Source organism: Ciconia boyciana, chromosome 4, assembly GCF_034638445.1.
Source record: "Ciconia boyciana chromosome 4, ASM3463844v1, whole genome shotgun sequence".
NCBI lineage: Eukaryota > Metazoa > Chordata > Aves > Ciconiiformes > Ciconiidae > Ciconia > Ciconia boyciana.
The window spans coordinates 4,303,987-4,327,357 of record NC_132937.1 but is presented as its reverse complement, the minus strand read 5'-3'; the positions used below and the strand labels follow the sequence as shown (position 1 = coordinate 4,327,357).

The window sequence follows — 23,371 nt, the reverse complement described above, 5'->3', positions numbered from 1 at the left end:
TGGACTAGATGATTTTTAAAGGTCCCTTTCGATCCAAACCATTCTATGATTCTTTTGGCAAGAATAGCTTTGCTCCACTTAGTGAGGTAGATCCCGTCTGTCCCACGCAGATGCTGATCTGCGAACAGGGTCCCATGGTCATAGAACCCAAAACCCTGTCGCCAACACCAGTTCCACAGCCAATTATTGACTTGTCCTATTAATGCCCTCCGCCTCACACCCTTTCCCCTCACTGGCAAGATTGAGGAAAACACCACCTGGTCCCCCATGCCCTTGACTCCTGCCCCCAGAGCTCTGTAGCAACTTTTGATACTGTCCAGGTTTCCCCTGACAGTATCATTTGTGCCCACATGGAATAACAGGAAGAGGCAGTAGTCAGAGGGCCGAATGAGCTTCGGTAATCTCTCCACAACATCCCAGATCCTGGCCTCCAGCACACAGTAAACCTCTCGATATCATTGGTCAAGTTGACAGATGGGTGCCTCTGTCCCCTGCAGCAGGTAGTCACCCATTACAATGACTCGCCATTTCTTCCTAGTAGTCTTGCATGGTTTAGGGTTAGGTGGACCAGGTTCTTTGCTTGTAGGCACATCTGTCTCCTCTTCAGCTTCGAAGGCGGTGAAACTATTTTGCAGTTGTAAGCCCTTAGGTGGGCCAGGAGCCTTCCTCTTGGTGCCATACAATACAAAGTTCTTCTATCTGAACTAAAAAATGAACAGCAACATCAAATGCTTACCTAAATTCTAAGGATATCATTAAACAGCCTATATATCAAAACAGTCATATGTAAAAGCTTACTGAGTATATACTACAAAAAAAAGCAAGCTGAATAAGTATTTCAAAATACTAAGTACTATATGAGTTGCACAGAATCCAGTTATTTCTAAAGAAAAATTTTCATACCCAATAACATTCTGAAGTTCTTACTGTTTTGCCTACTATATATATCCATTTAAGGATTATTGTGTTTTAAAATTGGGGAAATTGTTATTTTGCAGGTTTTTTGTTTTATTTTATTAATACAAATCCAAACTCAAATGTTCAATGCAAGTAAATTGCAAAGTCCTTAAGATACTTATATTTGGATTTCTTTCTTTCTTAGAAGGTTTAGTTTCTCGCCCTCGTTGCAGATGGAGTGAGAGTGCACTTCACTCCTAAGAGAGAAGTAAAAATATAGTTTATTGATCCAGAAAAGGGAGTTAACAAAGTTCAATGCAACAGTGTTTTAACAAGATTCGATGGCAAGGTACACTTGATTATTTACTGCATAGAGGACAGGGTCAGACAAAACTGTCAGGGAGACCCTCCCGTTGAGTCATGAGGTTCGGAAAAGGATCCCCCTGCTTTCTAAACTCCTTCTCAGAGAGGAGTCTAGGTGCGGCTGGATCCAGCCCTAGTCCCAGAATTGGTCAGCGGTTTATGTCTAAAGGATTATATGTGCGCAATCGATCCTTTATTTCACTAAGCTAAGATTTCAAAGTTTAGCATGCTATTAGTCACTTACCAAGGATCTATTGTGGCAAGGAATCTCTCAACCTCGAGGAGTAACCTTGAGAGGCGTCCCTGCTCAAGGGGAGATCCTGGCGTGCAGTCCACTGCTGTGCAGGAGAGCTCAAAGGGCCCTGGGCTGTCCACTATTTAAGGAGTAAGATGATTGACTTATGGTCATATTTGCATATCAGCAAGATGTTTAGATCCCTGCTTCAGGCAGCCCTTGGCTACTTTGTTGCCATTGGTCCTCAAGGTCCAGCATAAGCTGGATGCAGCTATCAGGATGACTCCCACTGATGGTTACTGCTTGTGCAGGGAGCAGGGGGGAGCACACTGCCACAGTCCTTAATGCCATTTTTAGGAACCATGGATTCTGTCTCTCATTCCCCTCAGACAAGATTCACAGCATGAAAATTTACTACTACTGATGAACTTGCCAAAGAATTATTTCCATTTAATTAGGGCTGTCAAACATCAAACACCTGGAACTTGCCTTTTTACAGTTGTTATCTATAGGAAGAATGGACTTAAGCTGATATACATTTACTGAGAGCAAATAATTAAAAAAAGGAAATATTAGCAGCTGAGAACACAGTGCCATGTAGTTTTTTACTGGAATGTTAACACAGGGGCTTGCAGGGACATAGCTGTCTGTCAGAATTCTAAGATTAGTATTCTCACTCACTATCATTTCTGTATTTTAGACATTGGCACTTAATCTCATTCAGAATTGGAAGGTAATTTCCATCACAAACAAATGAATAGCCTAAATGATTTTCTACTTAGTTTTACAGGACAAGGAGAAATACCACAACAGTGAATTAGGCTGCAGTGATATTGACACCACTCTAATTAGCTTACAGTCCAGGTAATGCACGCAAGATGGGAGAAAACAGAATAAAAGATCACCACAGATTAACTTGGTGATACTATGCTTTTTTTTTTATCATTAAAGGCCTGTCTTCAACTGTTAAGGATGAAAATTTGTAGGGTTATAAAGTAATGAAATGCAAAGTTTGAATAAAGGAAACAACATGAGATGAGAAAAAATAAGAAAAACATGCAAGCTTAAGGAATGGAAAAAATTATTAGTATGGATCAACAAAAGGACATGCTGATAGAGACCATAAAATGCCACTGCTGTCATTAAAGCAGATATTGTTGGTGGTAAGACAATTTCCAACACTAGAAATATTTATAAAAATATCACAGCTTTAATTTAAAGTCTTAAACCAGCAAAAAGTTCATTATCAAGTGAGGTGAAACATAGTAGCTGTCCAACAAACACTCCATATGCCGCTCAAAAAAATGCTCCAAAACATACCAAATTCAGTATAAGCTATAGTGGAGAACTTCTAAAAGTACATTAAAATTATTTAGTACACCTGAAGCATTAGATACTGTCATGGTTTAATCCCAGCCAGCAACAAAGCACCACACAGCCGCTCGCTCACCCTCCCCCCACCCCTGGTGGGATGGGGGAGAGAAACTGAAGAGCACAAGTAATAAAACTCATGGGTTGAGATAAGAACAGTTTAATAATTGAAATAAAATAAAATAATGATAATAATAAATGTAATGAAAAGGAAAACAACAAGAAAGAGAGAAGAACAAAATCCTGGAAAAACAAGTGATGCAACCATTTACCACCTGCTGACCGACACTCAGCCAGTACCCGAGCAGCGATCGCTCCTCCCTGGCCAACTCCCCCCAGTTTATATACTGAGCATGATGCCATATGGTATGGAATAGCCCTTTGGCCAGTTTGGATCAACTATCTTGGCTGTGCCCCCTCCCAGCTTCTTGTGCGCCTCCGCACTGGCAGACTATGGGAAGCTGAAAAGTCCTTGAGCAGTGTAAACATTACTTAGCAACAACTAAAACATCAGTGTCTTATCAACATTATTCTCATGCTAAATCCAAAACACAGCACTATACCAGCTACTAGGAGGAAAATTAACTCTATCCCAGCCGAAACCAGGACAGTATCCACCCCTTATTCTATACCATCTATGTCATGCCCAGGTTCCACCCTTTCCACTATATTTCAGTTAATCACCACCACTTTTCCTGTCTTTTGACATATACACACAGATATCATTCCCTTGGTCTATGGGCCATTCCTCTAAAATGTCCATTGAGTTCATTTAGTCCATGACTTTGGGCTCCATCTGTCATAATAGTCCTTCTGGGCAGGAGAGATGGTGTGTGGTGTTGGACTGTTGCATGCTGAAGCCAGTTCTGGTTCCATCTCTGCTGCACTTTGCTCGGTTTCATCAAAGGTCATTCTTCATTAATCTGGGTGATTCTTACTGCAATACCATTGATATGGTGTATAGTAACCATAAAAGTGATGACATACAGTATTATATAGCAATTAACATCATACCATTTAGTTCATTGGCTATTCTCACCCAAAATCAAATCCCCCTGAGGTACACAACTGACTTCCCCATCCTTTCGCATTACCCACCAAGTGCACCCAGGTCCTTGAGCAAAAGCAATCCCATGAATGGGCTTGCCTTTGCCCGAGGCAGGAGTAACCCAGACTGTCTTCCCCAGCATATTTTTTATGTGCACTACAGGGACTTTATCCCCTTCTACAGTACGTAAAAGGTTTGGTTGTGCAGAGCCAGCTTGATTCACAGATCCTCTAATGTTAACTAACCAGGTGGCCTTTGCTAAATGTGTATTGTTTGAACATCCCACCACCCATTGCTCTCAGCAGAGTCTTTAACAGTCCATTGTATCGTTCAATTTTCCCAGAGGCTGGTGCATGATAGGGGATGTGATATACCCACTCAATGCCATGCTCTTTGGCCCAGGTGTCTATGAGGTTTTTTCAAAAATGAGTCCCGTTGTCTGACTCAATTCTTTCTGGGGTGCCATGTCGCCATAGGACTTGCTTTTCAAGGCCCAGGACAGTGTTCTGGGCTGTAGCATATATTTGGTATGCTGCCAATATATCTTTTTCAGTTGGAGTATAGCGGGCCTCGGATTCTCTGTATCCCCAACTCCAAAACCCTAGGGGTCGACCTCAAGTCTCCCCTGGTGCTTTCTGCCAGAGGCTCCAGGTAGGACCATTCTCCCCGGCTGCGGTGTAGAGCACATTCTTTACATCCTGCCCTGCCTGGACTGGCCCAAGGGCTACTGCATGAACTATCTCCCATTTAATTTTTTCAAAGGCTTGTTGTTGCTCAGGGCCCCATTTGAAACTGTTCTTCTTCCAGGTCACTTGATAGAGAGGGCTTACGATCAGACTGTAATTTGGAATATGCCTTCTCCAAAAACCCACAACGCCTAAGAAAGCTTGTGTTTGCTTTTTGCTAGTTGGTGGGGACATGGCTGTTATTTTGTTGATCACATCCATTGGGATCTGACGATGTCCATCTTGCCATTTTATTCCTAAAAACTGGATCTCCTGTGCAGGTCCCTTGACCTTACTTTGTTTTATGGCAAAACTGGCCTTCAGAAGGGTTTAGACTATTTTCTTCCCTTTCTCAAAAACTTTTTCTGCTCTATTGCCCCACACGATGATGTCATCAATGTATTGCAGATGTTCTGTTCTGTGGCCTGCACTCTGCTGCCAAAGGGATTGAGAAAAAATGCATTAGCAATATCAGTTGTGGCATACAATTTGGCTGCTTTTGACTCCAGGTCGTATTGCAGTTCCAGCATGTCTGGCACGGCAGCACTCAGCAGCGGTGTGACTTCATTCAGGCCACGATAGTCTACTGTCAGTCTCCACTCTCCATTAGACTTTTGCACTGGCCATATGGGACTTTTAAAGGGTGAGCGAGTCTTACTGATCACTCCTTGGCTCTCCAGTCAATGAATCACTTTATGGATGGGAATCAGGGAGTCTCAGTTGGTATGATATTGCTGCTGGTGCACTGTTGTAGTAGCAATCGGCACCTGTTGTTCTTCAACCCTCAGCAACCCCACAACAGAAGGGTCCTCTGAGAGACCAGGCAGGGTGGACAGCTGTTTAATTTCCTCCGTCTCCAAGGCAGCTATACCAAAAGCCCACCGGTACCCTTTTGGGTCCTTGAAATACCCTCTCCTGAGGTAGTCTATGCCAAGGATGCACGGAGCCTCTGGGCCAGTCACAATGGGGTGCTTTTGCCACTCATTCCCAGTTAGGCTCACTTCAGCCTCCAGTACAGTTAGCTGTTGGGATCCCCCTGTCACTCCAGAAATACAGATGGGTTGTGCCCCTTTATAGCTTGATGGCATTAGGGTACACTGTGCACCGGTGTCCACTAGAGCCTTATGCTCCTGTGGGTCTGATGTGTCAGGCCATTGAATCCACACAGTCCAGTAAACCCGGTTGTCCCTTTCCCCCACCTGGCTGGAGGCAGGGCCTCTCTAGTCCTGGTCATAGTATTCATTACCCACTTTTTGTATATACGAGTCAGGAGTTCCTTCATTAAAATCAGGAGTAAGATCAGCCCTTTGACTCTGTCTGGGGAACTGTCCACTGGAAACCAGAGCAGCAATTTTCCTGGAAGAACCCCCTTTGGTGATTGTTTTTCCTTGTAACTCACGTACCTGCGCCTCTAGGTTTGAGGTAGGTTTTCCATCCCACTTCCTCATGTCCTCTCCATGGTCACACAGGTAAAACCATAGGGTGCCCCGTGGTGTGTACCCTCTATATCCTCCCTCTTGAGCAGAAGAACGCTGACTCCTAATGGCTGAGATACTGGTTCGTACAGGTAGGGAGTAGGATCTATCCTCTTGACTTCATCTGGATCTTTGGATAGCTGCTTTTTGTCCAGATCATCATAAATCACCTCCAGCATGGCTAATTCCCTCAGGTACTGGATACCTCTCTCCACTGTGGTCCACTTGCCTGGGCAATATATAACATCGACCTTGAAGGGATACCTTTCCTTCACAGCTGACAGGAGTCGCCTCCAGAGGCTGAGGGCTTGTGTCCCTTTTCCAATCGCTTTGTCAATGCCCCCTTCCCTAGAAAGGGATCCCAGCTGTTTGGCTTCCTTACCCTCTAATTCCAGGCTACTGGCCCCATTATCACAGTATTGGAGCAGCCAGGTGACAATGTGGTCGCCTGGATGACGGCTGAAATCTTTTCGCATATCTCGCAGCTCACTCAGGGATAGCGATCGAGTGGTTACCACCTCGTTTATGAGTTTTTCCTCTTTCTCCTCCCCGAGCAGCGGCCACCTCTCTTCCTGTTCCTGTTCTCATTATGGCCCTGCTTCGGAGTAGTGTGCCTCGTCCACTTCTTCCTCCTGCTCCCTCTTCGAAGAAGCTTCTTCATCCCTTACTAAACGATCTGACTTCTGCTTCCAATATTTCTTCTTGTGTATAGGGGCGACTGATATCGACACAAGTTGGTTCTCTGAATCAGCCGCAGCGCCTGTTGTCGGGGTTGGAGTAGCCGCAGTGCCTGTCGTTTTGTCGTCAGATCCAGAGACCTTCTCTTCCCCTTGTGGGTTCTGAATAGTGTTGAACAGGGCTCAGTAGGCATGGGCCAGGCCCCAGCACATTGCAGTGATTTGTGTCTCTCTGGAGTTGCCAGGGTGACAACATACTTTCCCCAAATATTCTACTAATTTTTCAGGGTTCTGCACTTGTTCAGGGGTGAAGTTCCAAAACACTGGAGGTGCCCACCGTCCTAGGCATTTGCCCATGCTATCCCACACACCCTGCCACTCATAACTATCCGGCCTTGGGGCAGATCTCTGGATGATATTCTGAAATTGCTTATTAACCTTAGGCAAAACCAAAACAATATTCCCAAGCAATACCAATAGAAGGATCTTAACTACCCAAGGATGTTCAAGATACTGAAAAGTTATGGTAATGAAGGAGGAAACATCATAGAAGAAGGTAGCCAAGGTGCCATTTTGTATTTCCTCCATAAAAAACCTCTCAGAGGAAGAAGTATGTCTCCTAATCATCTCCACGAGGTGGTACCTGAAGTACAGTAATGGCTTCAGTACAAAGCCCAAATACCAGATTAAGCTCAAGGCCAGTGTTTTAATAACAAATCTTGCAGGCAAAACATCACCAATCACTACAGAGCACAGCAAACTGCAAAAACCAACACCGATCTTTAATGTGTACAGCAAAAAAAAGAGCATGGTGCAGATCAGGTAAACTAATATTGAGAACAGATGAATTAATATTGTGACCCGCAACTATTAACAGATCTAAATTCCTTAATACACTCTGGTTAATCTGTTATTGTCTCAAACCCTTCGAGCCCCCTGTTGGGCACCAAAAAGGACTGTCGTGGTTTAACCCCGGCCGGCAACTATGCACCACACAGCCGCTCACTCACCCTCCCCCCTCCAGTGGGATGGGGGAGAGAATCGGAAGAGCAAAAGTAAGAAAACTGATGGGCTGAGATAAGAACAATTTAATAATTAAAATAAAATAGTAATAATAATAATAACAATAATAATAATAAAAAAATCATAATGAAAAGGAAAACAACAAGAGAGAGAGAGAGGAACAAAACCCAGTAAAAAAACCCAATTGGTGCAACCACTCACCACCTGCCGACCGACACCCAGCCAGTCCCTAAGCAGCGATCGCTGCCCCCCGGCCAACTCCCCCCAGTTTATATACTGAGTATGATGTCATATGGTATGGAATAGCCCTTTGGCCAGTTTGGGTCAGCTGTCCTGGCTATGCTTCCTCCCAGCTTCTTGTGCACCTCCTCACTGGCAGAGTATGGGAAGCTGAAAAGTCCTTGACTTAGTATAAACACTGCTCAGCAACAACTAAAACATCAGTGTGTTATCAACATTATTCTCATGCTAAATCCAAAACACAGCACTATACCGTCTACTAGGAGGAAAATTAACCCTATCCTAGCCGAAACCAGGACAGATATATTTCTCTCCCAGCTGAAATTTCTCAGTTAATCTATTGTCAAAAAAAGTTGCCAATAAGAATGGCAACAGTTCTTTAGAGCTTTAATGACACTCAGCCCCATGGATTATGAGCAATAGGATTAAACAAATACTGTCATTGAAAATGAAAGGAATTCCATGTAATGAAGTGTAGATGTACATAATGTTTAACCAGTGCATACATCTCACACTGACAATCTTGTTCATGTGCAATTGATTGGACAGTCAAGCCTCACAATTACAGATGTTTTTTTCCTGAAGGCAGACAATTGAGGGGTATTACAAGGGTCATTTATTTGATATTGGAGAAGGTTGACAGTTGTGCTGGTTGACAGTAGGCTCAATATGAGGAGTCAGCAGTGTGCCCTGGCAGCCAAGAGGGCAAACCGCATCCTGGGGTGCATTAAACACAGCAGAACCAGCCGGTCAAAAGAGGTCATTATCCCTTTGTATTTAGCATTGGTGCAGCCTCACCTTGAGTACTGTGTGCAGTTCTGGGCCCCACAATTTAAGATGGATATTAAGGTCCTTGAATGCGTCCAGAGGAGGGCAACAAAGCTGGTGAAAGGGCTGGAAGGCATGTCCTATGAGGAGCGGCTAAAGACTCTGGGTTTGTCTAGTTTGGAGAAAAGGAGGCTGAGGGGCGACCTCATTGCTCTCTACAGCTTCCTGAGGAGGGGAAGTGGAGAGGGAGGTGCTGAGCTCTTCTCCCTGGTATCCAGTGACAGGACGCATGGGAATGGCTCAAAGCTGCGCCAAGGGAGGTTTAGACTGGACATTAGGAAGCATTTCTTTACCGAGAGTGTGGTCAAACACTGGAACAGGCTTCCTAGAGAGGTGGTCGATGCCCCATGCTTGTCAGTGTTTAAGAGGCATTTGGACAATGCCCTTATTAATATGCTTTAACTTTTGGTCAGCCCTGAATTGGTCAGGCAGTTGGACTAGATGATTGTTGTAGGTCCCTTCCAACTGAACTATTCTATTCTATTCTAAGGTGAAAGACACAGCTAAGGACTACTGAATATTAAAATGACAATTTTTAATCCCATCAGTCTAATGGATACTTCTCCTGTTATTTCCTTAGTTACAGAACTAGAAATATATCATTACAGTAGTAGGAATAGCACAGCTGTTACTTTTTGAAACATTATCCACTTATTAAGACTTGAAGATTTAACACAAACAGCAGAGGCAATGACAAAGGTATAGCTCAAGTAGGAAGTAAAGATTATAGTCATTTGTAGTTTACTGGTTCAGGTCAAACCCACAGTCTGTTTGATAGCTTATATAGGGAATAAAAGGTTCTCTCAGTCTAGTGACTGATGGGTATGAGTCAAAATTCACAATTAGCATCTCTGGGACTATAAAACTCAGAAGAACACACAGTGGTAGGAAGCAAGATATGGTAGTCTGCACTGATGCTATTTGTGCCACATCATTCATGATATGCAAACTACACAGATATCAAAGCCAAGATTTCATTTTTGTATATATATTTTAGATGTAATCAACACATTTTTGATTCAATTGTTGTCCGTTTTGCACCAAGTTTCAAATAAAACATGACAGGAATTATATTCAGTCCTACCTAGGAATAGTACACAGAGTAATTCAGCAAGTCATTCTGCTTACAGTTCTGAGGTGAACATACAATGCTTGATTAGTACGCAGTGAAAGCATCATTAGTATTTTCTGTAATTATAGCCACTGTAAGCATCAAAAGCACTAAGGACAAAATGGCATCAAAAATACTTATTCAGTCATATATTACATGGACTATGAGCAGCAGTTTCACAAATTACCTTGCTTTGGAGAGTGCCAGAATTCAAGCTTTCAGAGATCCTTTTTCTAATTAAAGTATAGTTCTCTGTTTATTCCTATTTAATTATTTTCTGTGCTAAGATTTAAAGAGCATATTCATCTCATGTTTGGTACTGCAATAGCTAAAGCCTGAAAATTAAGTCTATAGTCATACAACTCATAACTAATTCAGTGTTAATTCTGAAATTTAAATTATTCAATAATTCAGGATTTTGATATGTACACTTTCCTTTAGATTTGTTTGTTTAGCATACAAATATATTTTGGTTTAATTCAACATGAGATTGACACAAAAATCAGGAAGGTAAAAAAACAAGGGCTATATATATAAGCCATCTGTTGGTAAACACGTGAGGTCATTAAGGGACATATATCAAAGTGAACACTTCAGACAAGCTCCTCTCTTGGCCCTAGAGAGCTTACAAAACTGGTTTTGACTGGCAGAGTGGAGCCTTATGACCCATTAAATATGGCGTAGCCATTGCTTAACACAGGCCGCAGGCTTTATGTATGGCTAACACCACAGGCTTCAGGACTTCTCAGGCTTCATCTGGACTTGTCTTCACCTGTCTGGAGCTTTGTTGTAGCTTGTTTAGCTGTAAAAGCAATTACCTAAGGACCAGGTGACTATTACCTACTTTGTTTTAATTTTTGTTTAGCTTAGTACATGTTTGTTTGGTAGCAGCTGCCCTGCATTATTTACAGATACTTGCAACAAGAAAACCCTGCATAGTGAGCATGTGCAAAGCACTGCCTAATAAAAACAGTGATACTAATAGAATTATAGAACTGTGTAATTTAACAGTGCTTCATATGTGTATTACAATGAGAAGTTTTGTTAATAGGGATTACACTGATTAGCATCTCATGTAAACAAAATAAAAACATGTAAAAGTTTTCTATTGTTGTCAATGACATCAGTTTCATTAGCTTTAGATATAAAGGAATCTTCTGAAGTATCCAAATCATAAGTTTCTCCTGAAAGACTGGGGGCAGGGGGCACAACACACACTTCAAAGATATCAGAAAGCAGCAAGAAAGGCTGATACTCGATATCGATCTTTTTTTCAAGAATGATACTAAATCATTAACTTAGTCCTCAAGGTCACCGCATCTAAAACTGTCAAAGAATGGAGGTCTTTCTGTGTGGCACATCTCAATTGTAATTTCAAATCCTTACACTGGTCTTCTGAGGATTTACACAAAAAGAAATTACAACCACAATTTGTTAACCAGTAAATTAAAAAAACAAACCCCAAAAAACTCAGTTGCATTTGGTTTTAACTACTGAGCCACTACTGCCAAATATTCTGGTTCTTCAAATGCCTTCTATTTTTAAAATATTTCTTCCTTTTGTCTATGTGAGTGTCAGACTTGGAAAGTGACAAAACAGAGGGCACACTGAGACTGCTTTTACAGAGCACAAGTGAAGTATGACCTTGTCTTGTATTTACTAGTCTTAAACATCTACTGATTCTACTTCGTCCTAATGATACACTTGAGTTAAAATTGTAATTTTAAGTTGGTAAGATTCTTTAAAACTATATTTTTAGTTTCTCTCAGCAGACAGCTATATAGACAGTAAAAATTTATGTGATGTTTGGCTCAAAAAGAAAAAACATTGAACAGTATTATTTTAGCTTGCTCATGCCATTTACAGGAAGTATGCAAAAGTTCCAATACCAGAAACGGGATAATGAGAGGCAAGTATCAATAATCAGCCTTCTCAACCTGTCGGACTATCCTGGTGACAAAAATTCAGCATCTACTTTTTTGTGGCTGAAAATCTCAGTCACACCGAAGTGTGAAACACAAGCAGTAACTCAAACAAACTTACTTTAGAACATCAGGAAACTTTCTACAGGACTCCATAAGACAGAAAGGTCCAGAATGTTTTGAAGTGCAAAGCTACTATTCAACTTATTAATGTAACACTATTAAAGAATTTTCCACTGAGTCTAGAATATGAGCTGCTATCTTAGAATACCAAAAGGAACTCAAACACCTCCATTCATTACATGCTACTGTTAGGCTATAATTCCTCATCCTGTCAGAGGAAGATCCAATTTAAAATGTTTTCATTTCTTCCAACCCCAGTTGTGCCAATTCATCTGATTACACCATTACTTTCTTTAACAGATCCATGAAGTAACCCATTTGGAAAAAAGAATCAGAAGGGGCATTCCTCTTAAAGCACAGCCATACAAAAAATACATTGATAGAGAGAGCAGCAACCTGAGCATAACAGACATGCATAGGTGAAAACATCTTAAATTTGATGCGTCACTGACAACACATGAACATAGAAACACAGCTTTAAAAACCAAGAGTTGTCAAAACCAAACCGGAAGAGTCTTTTTTACTTCAAGGACACAAGCAAACCTCAAGAAAGAAATTAGCCTAGAGGTTGACTTCAGGAAACAAAGCAAAGTTTCAGTCATGTTGAACCAATTTCGTTCCAAGGAAGATACTTTTAACAAATGAAAACATCTTACAGAATGTCAGAAATCTAGTTCCTCCAAAAAAATCCAACATATTATTTAAGTACTACTTTCAAAAGTGGATAAAAAGTGCATGTCTGCTTTTCTTCCTCCTGTATGAATAAATATAACATGATTTCCTTAAAAAGGAAAACTAACACTCCGAACTTAACAGAAACTGGATACTATGGTTTTGTTAAAGGCTGAATATCAGGTGGGACATGATGACACCCTGTAATATATCTTTTAGCTTAAGGTCAGTCTTAAGCTGTCAGTCAGCCTTTTCCTCAAAAACACCTATTAAACAATGAAATTCAAGTGTCATACAGAAAGGTTTTAAATTATCTACAAGTCTGCTCAACTTCCTGCATCAACTATGAACTCTACTAGTGTTCCATCTCTGACCAATTATACAAAGTTAATGTTTTGAAACAAGTCCAAAATTATAAATTAGTGAATCTATTCCACAAGGATTAACCATATAGTAAATTGCATTTTAGAAAATAGGATGTATCTTGAGAAGTATTCTACAACTCTGGCCTCTTTTATGTATTTACCCAGAAAAGGAGATTAATTAGGCACTGTTCACTGACAGAAATGAGTCTCCAGTCAAACAAGGGATGTGAAAGACAACAAGAAAGGCTTCTATAAGCATTTAGCAGCAAAAGGAAGGCCAAGGAAAACATGGGCTTGCTGCTCAATGGAGCAGGGGACCTAGAGACAAAGGACACAGAAAAGGTTGAGGTACTCTATGCCTTTTTTCATAGAATCACAGAATAATTGAGGAAGGGACCTCTCAAGATTATTTAGTCCAACATCCCTGCTCAAAGAAGGGTCAACTAGAGCAAGTTGCTCAGGGCTATGACAAGTCAGATTCTGAATATCTACAAGGATGTAGACTCCACAACTTCTCTAGGCAACTTATTCCAGTGTTTGACCACCCGCACAGTAAAAAAAGTTTTCTTATGTTTTTAGTGGAATTTCCTGTGTTTCAGTTTGTGCCCACCACCTCTCACCCTGTCACTGGGCACCAGTGAGAAGAATCTGGCTCCATCTTCTCTACAGCCTCCTATCAGGTATTTAGACACATTGATAAGATCCCCCCTGAGCCTTCGCTTCTCCAGGCTAAACAGTCCCAGCTCTCTCAGCCTCTCCTCCTATGTCAGATGCTCCAATCCCTTAATCATCTTGATGCCCCCTTGCTGGACTCGCTCCAGTATGTCCATGTCTTGCTTGTACTGGGGAGCCCAGAACTGAACACAGTACTCCAGATATGGTCTCACCAGTGCTGAGTAGAGAGGAAGAATCACCTCCTTCGACCTGCTAGCAATGCAGGCCTTCCTTGTTGGCCTTCTTTGCCACAACAGCACATTGCTGGCTTATGTTCAACTTGGTGTCCACCAGGACCCCCAGGTCCTTTTCTGCAAAACTGCTTTTCAGCTGTTAGCCCTCAGCCTATACTGCTGCATAAGGTTATTCCTCCTCAGGTGGAGAACTTGGCATTTCCCTTTTTGCCTCAGTTTTCACTGGTAAGTTTTTCCCTCAGGCTTCCAAGGTCCCTGATGCTACTAGCAGAGTCTGTGAGAGTGAAGCAGTACCCACAGTAGAAAGATCAAGTTAGGGATCAGTTAAGCCAATTAGATATACATAAGTCCATGGGACCTGATGGGACGTATCTGAGGATGCTGAAGGAAGTGGCTGACATCATTGCAAGGCTGCTCTTTATCATCTTTGAAAAGTCATGGCGATCAGGGGAGGTTCCTGAGGACTAGAAGAAAGCAAGTGTCACTCCCATCTTCAAGAGGGAAGATCCAGGGAACAGTTAGCCTCACCTCAATCACTGGAAAGGTGATGGAGCAAATCCTCCTGGAAGCCATGTCTGGACACATGAAGGACAAGAAGGTGATTGGGAGCAGCCAACATGGCTTTACCAAGGGCAAATCATGCCTGACCAACCCAATATCTCTCTGCAATGAGATGACTGGACCTGTGGACAAGCGAAGGGCAGTGGATATTGTTTACCTTGACTGCAGTGAGGCATTTGATAGTCTCCCATAATATTCTTATAGCCAGTCCATGTCTCATCAATTTGGTTAAGTACACAATAAAGTGGCTGGAAAACTGACTGGACTACTGGGCTCAAAAGGTTGTAGTCAGCAATACAAAGTCCAACAGGCAGTCAGTTACTAGTGGCATGCCTAAGTGTCATGCCACTATTATTGACCCTAATACTAGGGACAATACTGCTTAATGACTTCATTAACAACCTGGATGATGGAACAGACTATACAAGTTTGTGGACAATACCAAATTGGGGGGGGCAGTAAACATGCCAGAGGGCAGGGCTGCTATTCAGAGGGGCCGACAGTCTGGAGAAATGAACTAACAAAAACCTCATGAAGTTCAACAAATGCAAGTGCAAAGCCTGCACCTGGGATGGAACAACTCCACCTCCTCCCAACAGGTTGGGGGACCAACTGCACCTGGGATGGAACAATCCCCCCCCCCAGACTGGGGGACCAACTGGCAAGAAAGCAGCTTTGTAGAAAAGGACCTTGGAGTTCTAGTGGGCAATAAGTCGAACACAAGCCAGCAATGCATCTTTGCAGCAGAGGCAGTCAACCACATTACCAAGTCCACATTAGCACAGTCCACATTAGTCGGACTGTATTAGCAAGAGCATAGCCTGGAGGTCAAGGGATGCAATTATAGAATCATAGAATTATATAGGCCAAAAGGGACCTCTGGCAATCTCTAGTCCCCTGCACAATGCAGGATCAACTAGATCAGGTTGCTGCTCAGGGCCTTTCCCAGCTGAGGTTTGAATACCTCCGAGGATGGAGGCTCCACAGCCTCCCTGGGCAACCTCTTCCAGTGTTTGACCCCCCTTGGGGAAAAATGTGTTTCCTTACTCCTAATCAGAATTTCCCTTGTTGCAACTTCTGACCTTTGCCCCTCACCCTTTTGCTGCACACCTCCAAGAAGAGTGTGACTGTCTTCTCCACACCCTCCCATCAGGCATAGAAAGACAGCAATAAGATCCCTCAAGCCTTCTCTTCTTAAGGATAAACAAACCCATTTTTTTCAGCCTGTCCTCAAATCATGTGCTACCCTGACCATCTTGGCAGCCCTCCACTGAACTCGCTCCAGTATGTTAGCAGCTGTCTTGTACTGGGGAGCCCAACACTGGATGCTATACTCCAGATGCCGAGTATTCCTCTCTATTTGGCACTTGTGAGAACTCATTTGAATAGCAGGTTTGACTAGATGATCTCCAGAGGTCCTTTTGAGTCTAGATGTACAGAATCCTAGACTAATCTACACAATATATTTAAGCACACATTAACTTAAAAAGATCAGAGACCCTGTGATGATGTTCATACAACATAGAGCCTGGAGTAATATACCATAATTAAACATTTTTATTTGGAAGGGGTAGGGGAGACTGCACAAGAACTCCACAGCTAATGGATAGCTATGCAGAGCACAACATATCAATGTAAAGTGATTACATTTCAGCATAACTTAAAGCAAGATTTTAAGGCTATGACTGCCATTTGATACCTCTGAATATCATTTTTCTAAAATTACTTTCTTTGTTTTCCTCCTGCAATTTGAGATGTACACTATAACTTACCTGGATACAGTTATTTAAAGACAGATGTAGGGTCTAACTTAGGTAGTATTTAGAAAAATCCAGTATCAAAAGTTCAACCCAATACCACAGTTAGTGCAAGGTATTTATACAAGTTACATAAATATTCTTATGTTAGATGTTGCTAGAGCAGCAATTTCAAATGCAAGAGCCTGACAAAGTCAATTTCATTACATGTTAACTCTTATGTCCATAGCTACAAATCAGTTAAATAGGTTCACAACTAAAAGAGACTTGGGAATTTTTGTATTATATATCTACCATTGAATAAAGCCTGAGTCTTGAAAGTAATGACAAATACACACTTGACTGAAGATTTGGTTCCTAACCAGTTCGGTTTGGTGAGACCCTTAGATTCTAAATTTTAGGTGCAAAAACCACTGAGCACAAAATGCACAACCGTTAGATATGTGACATGCTTACAAGAGAAGGATTATTATCAAACATCCTTTATAACATGCTGATGTACTATTTCACATCAAAGTGGAAGAAGTTGTTTAGAAGTCTTTTTTCAGTAGTAAAAGGTGCTCACTACAAGGAGACTATTTTTACATACTTGCATGATAGTATGAAGCTATCAATAAACAGCTTCACTTAATAGATCCAACTCACAAGAAAGATTCCCAAATAATAGAGTACTTAATAAGATTTAGCCCTAGGTCTTTACAACCCTTTCTGAGACAGAAATGAATAAATACATTTTAAAGAAGAAAGGTTGGTGCAAAGCTAGGTTTGGCCAGGAGGCTAGGGTTTGAAGGTTCACAGTAGGATCCTACTGTGTACTCTGCTGTACCAGATGCTGAGCTGAGAAGGGAATAACACTGTGTTGCGTTAAGAGTTACTGTCGCATACAAATAGGAATTTGAGGAGTGGCTGGGGGGGGGAACCCTCCCATTGAGTCACAAGGTTCAGACAGGACCCCCTTGCTTTCTAAACTCCTTCTCAGAGAGGAGTCTAGGTGCGGCTAGGTCCAGTCCTAGTCTCAGACTTGGTCAACGGTTTATTTTCTAAGGACTGTGTGTATAGCCACTCATTAGTTCAGGGCTTTCGCTAAGGCGACAGCATTAATTTTTATACCCCCCAGTCTGGTCGTGTTGAAGGAACTGTCACGGCCAGAGCAGTGAAGAGTGCAGTTTATTAGAGCAACAGACACACAGATTCTTTGGATTACCAGTGATAAATTCACTGTCTGCAAAGCACATGCAAATACCAAGAATATGAGTATGAATAACACAGCCGGACACAATGCATATATCAAGAATATGAGTAACACGGCCGGACACAAATGCGTTAAAGATAATAAAGTGACTCTATATATAGAGAGAGATTTCTAAGTTTTCCGCGGAGGCACTTGATATAACCAAGTGTTTGACTCTTACCCAAAGGCGTCCCGATGGGGGGGAAGAGAGGCTCAGCCCGTCGACTGATCCCAAACGTCAGAGTGGTACGCGATGGTGTCTTCCCTAACATTCTCTTTCTCTTAAACCATTTTATACTATCTTTCACCTTTTCGGTGGAGCTTGAGTGACTCTAGTCATACATACCTTTGTTTAGGATTGGTGTAAAGTTTTCTCGCTTCGCTTTTAAAGGTATAAACTAGGAAAATTCAGTGCGCAAGCTCAGTGAGGGGTGGTCGCACCTTGGAGACAGGTAGCTTTTGGGATGGAGGTGTGTTTTGGTATTATAATGATGTTATAATGAGCAAGGTTCACCAAAAGGACAGCATTTCGTCAAAAACGTGGCAGGCTGTTGGCCCAGGGTAGTAAATATGCAGCTTATCAGTTCCATGACACCTTTAAGTTCCCCTATTATTGCAGAGCCTGGCCGCGGCATCTCCACACCGCTCCACCCTCCGGGCAGCGCCTCTTAGAGTCAGCACACCAAGTTCCCCTGGCGTTACCAACATCTAAGGTTGCAGGCCTAGGGAACTCCCATGGAATGGATTCCTTACATGTCAGCCGCATTCCACCTGGGGAGCTTCTTCAATGCTGTGCCTTACCTAAAAGTGGGAATATAAGTTCTAATTTTTAAGTCACCTCAGCCATTATCCCACACACTGCAAAGAAAGCCTTTTGGGAATCTGCCTGGATGTGAAGGGGTTGCTCCATGGACTCCAAATGACATAACAGCCTCTTGGGCCAACCGCTGAGAAAATACATGGCTAGAGACTTCCTGGGGAATGGGCTCTCAGTGCACTCAAACCTAGGCGGAGGCAGCAGGGACACTTGATCCTGTGGTTGATGATCTCTGGATGGAGGACTCTGACCACAGACCCGAGGCAAAACAAGTATAACCACTAGCAGAGACACCAAGGGGCCTGCCTGACTGCAGGGAGGAGACGATTCGTCTCAGTACTGCTGCTCCACACCAGCCCTGGCAGGAGGAACTAAGTCTTCTTAGTCTGCTTCCTGCAATCAGGGCTGTTGCTGAAGACCTCTCCAACAGCCGCTCAGCCTAATTGGAGCCCTCAAAGAGGTAAGCAAGAGCCTACAGCCATCAAGGGAGAACAGTCTGGAAAGTAGGAGGGGAAGCATCTGGTCACTACTCCAAAAGAACTCGGGAGAGCTGCAATGCCTGCAGCTCTTCTCTTCTCCCAGTGCCTTGAACTCCAATCCTCATTATCACCAGCGAGGCCACTGCTACCGTATCTGTATCTCCCCCTTTCCCCTTATCTAAAGAACAAGAACACAAACACGAAAACAACTCCACAATAAGACAAAGGAGGAGGGGAGGAAAAAAAATTAAGGAAAAAAAAAAAAGATGGGAAAAGGAGAAGAGGATAGGCTGATTGGTCTCCTCGGCATGATAATACGGAAGTGAGGTTGAGAGGAGGCTATAACTTCCTCCCTCTTTTCCTGGAATCCTAACGTTAATGATCCAGGTGAAAATATGCGTGCGCCAGTGCTGGGGAATGGGGGAGGGGAGGGGAGAGGAGAGGAGAGAGAGCTATATGGGCACGCGCGTCTGTGGGGAGGGAGAGGGAAGTGGCGCGTAGGTGCACAAGAACTTTCTCCTTTGCTCCTGTTGCTGCTAAGGGAGAGAGGGGAGGGGAAGAGTCGTGCATAGGGCGTGCTCGGGCTCTGCCCATCCTTAGGTGGGTAAGAGCCTTTCCTCGCCGTGGTCAGCAGCTGTTCTGTCACGTCTGAACCTGAGTAAGGTTCTCCGAGGCAACTGTGGAGAAGATCAGTTTTTCTCACCGTCTTTCTGTGACCGTAGGCAGAAAGGCTCCTTGATAAGATCTCACCGAGCAAATCTAATTAAGCCAGAAAACACGTATATACTGTGTGTTCTGGGCGTGTACACCTCCCCCGCCCCCCCTTAAAGGTACAATAAACCAAAACTTGGAGGAAAAAAAAAGAGTGGATAAAACACCAAAGGATACAGCACACTGAAGTAACACTCTATAATAAAAGCCTCTCATCCCTTTTAATCAATATTCTCAGCTTAGATTATGAACACTGAAAAGACTGAATGTTCCTATTTTGAAGGTGAAAGGATGTTTTCGAGGGCCTCGTTAAAATATTCAGTTAGATGCTACAGGGATCCCCTGCAAGTCTACCAATAACAACAGATGCATATGGAGTAATATAAGATATTTTAAATAGGCAAATACAAAGGCTATAGTGCTTCAATTAGGTATGTCCTGTAGTTCATACCAGAATCCATTTGTAAGGGAGTTTCATATTACTATATACTTTTATAGTGCCTAGGAGGTCTAGACATGAGGCCAGACTCCACAGTGCTAGAAGCGTTACACAGAATTGGTCCTTTCATAAGCAATATGCAATTTAAGAGACTAACATTGTTTTAATTACACAGTGCTCTGTAGGGGGGTGCCTAAGGTGATGGAGAAAGGTTTGGGAAAGGAAGATCTGTGAGTTATCCACATAGAGGTGGCAATTGAATTTGTGTTTTATGAATGAGATTACCTCAAACTCAGGGCATAGTTCCACAAGCAATTTGCTAAGAGCAAAACAGGCTTAAACCTCCTGTTTGGCACTGGCACAAGCATTTGTGCAGCCATATGATGAGTTGGATCAAGGAACTAATTTGTCTGAAAAAGAAATAGTTTTTTGCTGGGTTGTTTTTCAGCCAAGTCCAGTTTCCTGATCTTGTTTCCATGCTTGCCCAAATGCTTTTATAGACACATTAAGAGGCAGAAAGGAGCAGGATCAAGTGGTGAGGGGTAAGAGTGTGTAAAAGTCAGTTCTTCGCTGGCCAAGGAGGGAGACAAGGATGCTTAGCATAGAATTACCAAGGGAATTTGTTCTCTCATATTAGCTATGTGCATAGTGGTGCCCCAGCCTAATGCATGAAGGACCCCAATATAGAGGAAAGCAGGGTTTATATATGTTACAATACAGTTGTGTAGCCCAATCAAATCACTCATGTTAAGGGGTGGGCTAATCAGTTACTATTGCTCACGTAATCAGTATGTGCTTGTCCCGTGCAGGTTCAGTGCGTGCTTGTCCCATGCAGGTGGTGTGGATGTATGGTCATTGGTGTGTTAATCTTCATTGTTTTAAACCGATGTCCCGTGCAAGTGGAGTGGTTTTATACTGGATTCTGGTTGATTGCTGATCTGGCTGTGGTTATACGCCTGGTTTCCTAAGGCAAATCTCCTATTGTTTTATCGTCAGTATGGGGTGTTCTCAGCCAGTGGAAGCCAGCTTAGGTTGGGTCTTCAGGTCATGTCGATCCTGAGGTAAAAACTCATAGTCTCAGGTAGTGTTTGTTCTTCTAAGCAAGTTGTATTGCATTTAATACTCACATGAAAGACAACAAAAGCGAATAATATTAAGATCATTATAAGCTTTTGTGCCCAATGAGCAATATTAGGAAACCATTACATTAGACAACTTAAAGCATCAAAAGTTTTTGTCCTACTTCATGTAGGACTCGCAAATGAGTTTTAATTTGTTCAATATCTGTCTGTCTATTGATTTTGATTGACATAAAAGTAGCAGCTAGTATTAATTAGGGCACATACTCCACCTTGTGCTGCTAAAATGTAATCTAAGGCCAATCAGTTCTGAATAACTTATTTGTGAAGGCATATTTTTACAAATTAGGTGTTTCTGTTGTAGGATCAGTTTCTGCCATCTGGTCCCTTTTTACATGGGAGTGATGAATCCAGGATTCTTTACCCTCCACCTTTATTGCAGAAAAAAAGGTTAGTAATACAAGATAGGGTTCTTCCCATTTTGGAGACAAACCATTTTTCCATTTATGTATTTTTATTTATACTTTATCCCCTGGAGAAAAGGTATGTAATGTTCCCTCTAGCAGTATTGGCTGTGCCAATTGGGCCTGATTCTGATTTTGGTTTATAGTTTGTTGAATATTTAGGGTATATTGTGTTACTTGTTTATCCCTGGCTAATAGGCTCATATGGGCGTCAGATTGGTGGCCATAGGCATAGATCATCCAAAGAGTATTTCATAAGGTGATAGTCTGGTAGACTGTAACGGTCACCGCCGAATGTGCATTAAAGCTAGTGGTAGAGCATCTGGCCATCTGAGGTTGGTCTCGGAACAAATTTTCCCTATAAGTGTTTTTCAAGATGAGTTCATTCTTGCTATTTTACCAGCTGATTGTGGGTGGTATGGAGTGTGGAAGTGTTGGTGTATGCCTAAGGTTTTCGTAATGTTTTGTATAATTTGTGAGGTGGCTTCCTCTGTCTGAATCAATTTGAGTAGGGAGTCTGAATCTAGGAATGATTTCTTTCAGCAAAAATGTGACTATGCTGGCTGTGTCTGCTTTTCTTGATGGAGTTGCTTCTGGCCAGTTAGAAAGTTGATCTATTATTACAAGTATATATTGATAGCCCTGGGATGGTGGTAATTCTGCAAAGTCTATATGTATTCTTTGAAAGGGATAGTTCGCCCAAGGTTTTCCTCCTTGGGCCTTGAGGGAGGCTTTATGATCGTTATTAAATGCTTGGCAGGTTGGGCAAGCTGAGGTAATTTGTTTAGCAGCAACATAGATCCCCAGAGCCCCCCAGCTTTTCAAGATGGTTTGAGCCAGATCAGTTGTTCCAAAGTGGCCCTGGCTGTGTTCTAGGTGAGCTATTGGGAGGTAATATTGCCTTGGTAGTAGTGGAAGGTTGTGCTCCCCTACCCGCCATATTCCTGCTTCATCGAGTTGAGCTCCCATAGTTTTCCATTGTTGTATTTCATCATCAGGGAGATTTTTGAAAATATTTGGTAATTGGATGGAGGTCAGATTTTCAATTATTTTTTTTGCAGTCAATTGTGAGGTTGGGGTCAAGGGTTGTCTTTCTCTGGCTTTGGCAGCTGCATCAGTGAGAGCATTTCCTCTGGTATGGGGAAAGGTGGGTTTGAGGTGAGCTGGTTGATGTATTACAGCTATTTCTTTGGGTTGCAGGAGTGCTTGTAAGAGTTCTTTTGTTCTTTGTTCGAAATGTGTGTTCCCACTGAGGTTATAAAACCTCTCTGTTTCCAAATTTTTTCCTGTGGCATGGCACACTCTGAAGGCATATTACAAGTCTGTGTAGATGTTAACTGATTTACCTGTGCTTAGTTTACAGGCTTCGGTTATGGCAATTAATTTGCCTGCTTGTGCACTTAGTCTGGGGCAAAGTGCTTCATATTCCTGCTTGATCCTGATGTATACTATTGAGGAGTGGCTTTAATAATTCTCCAAAAGCAGCAATCCATGGTCTACACAGCTCCTAAAAAGGCTCACATCTGTTTTTTAGTTTGTGGCCGGGGAATATTTTAGATTGCTTGGATGCGATCTGGGGATAAAAGTTGAGTTCCTTCTTCTAAGATATATCACAAATATTCCACTTTTGACTTACAAAATTGGAGTTTATAAGGAGAAACTTTGTGACCTTTATCAGCCAATGCAGTCAATAATGCTAGAGTATCGATTTTGCATGTGTGGGAGTTGGAACTAGCTATAAGTAAATAATTGACATATCAGTACAGATTGCCCTGGAAGTTTTACATCTTGTAAATCTTTGGCCAATATCTAAGAAGAAAAAAATAGTCAGTGATCCTGCAAAACCCTGA

At 42.3% G+C, this 23,371-nt stretch overlaps 1 protein-coding gene across 1 annotated transcript in view; it reads right to left on the bottom strand.

Annotated features, from left to right (window-relative positions):
* Window positions 1-6,293, bottom strand: part of LOC140650759 (transmembrane protein 161B-like) — a 36,821-nt gene extending 30,528 nt beyond the window's left edge. The window contains 1 exon segment of the mRNA XM_072859489.1: window positions 6,205-6,293. Coding sequence (XP_072715590.1) covers window positions 6,205-6,293 — 89 coding nt within the window.
* Between the last annotated feature and the right edge of the window lie 17,078 nt (window positions 6,294-23,371).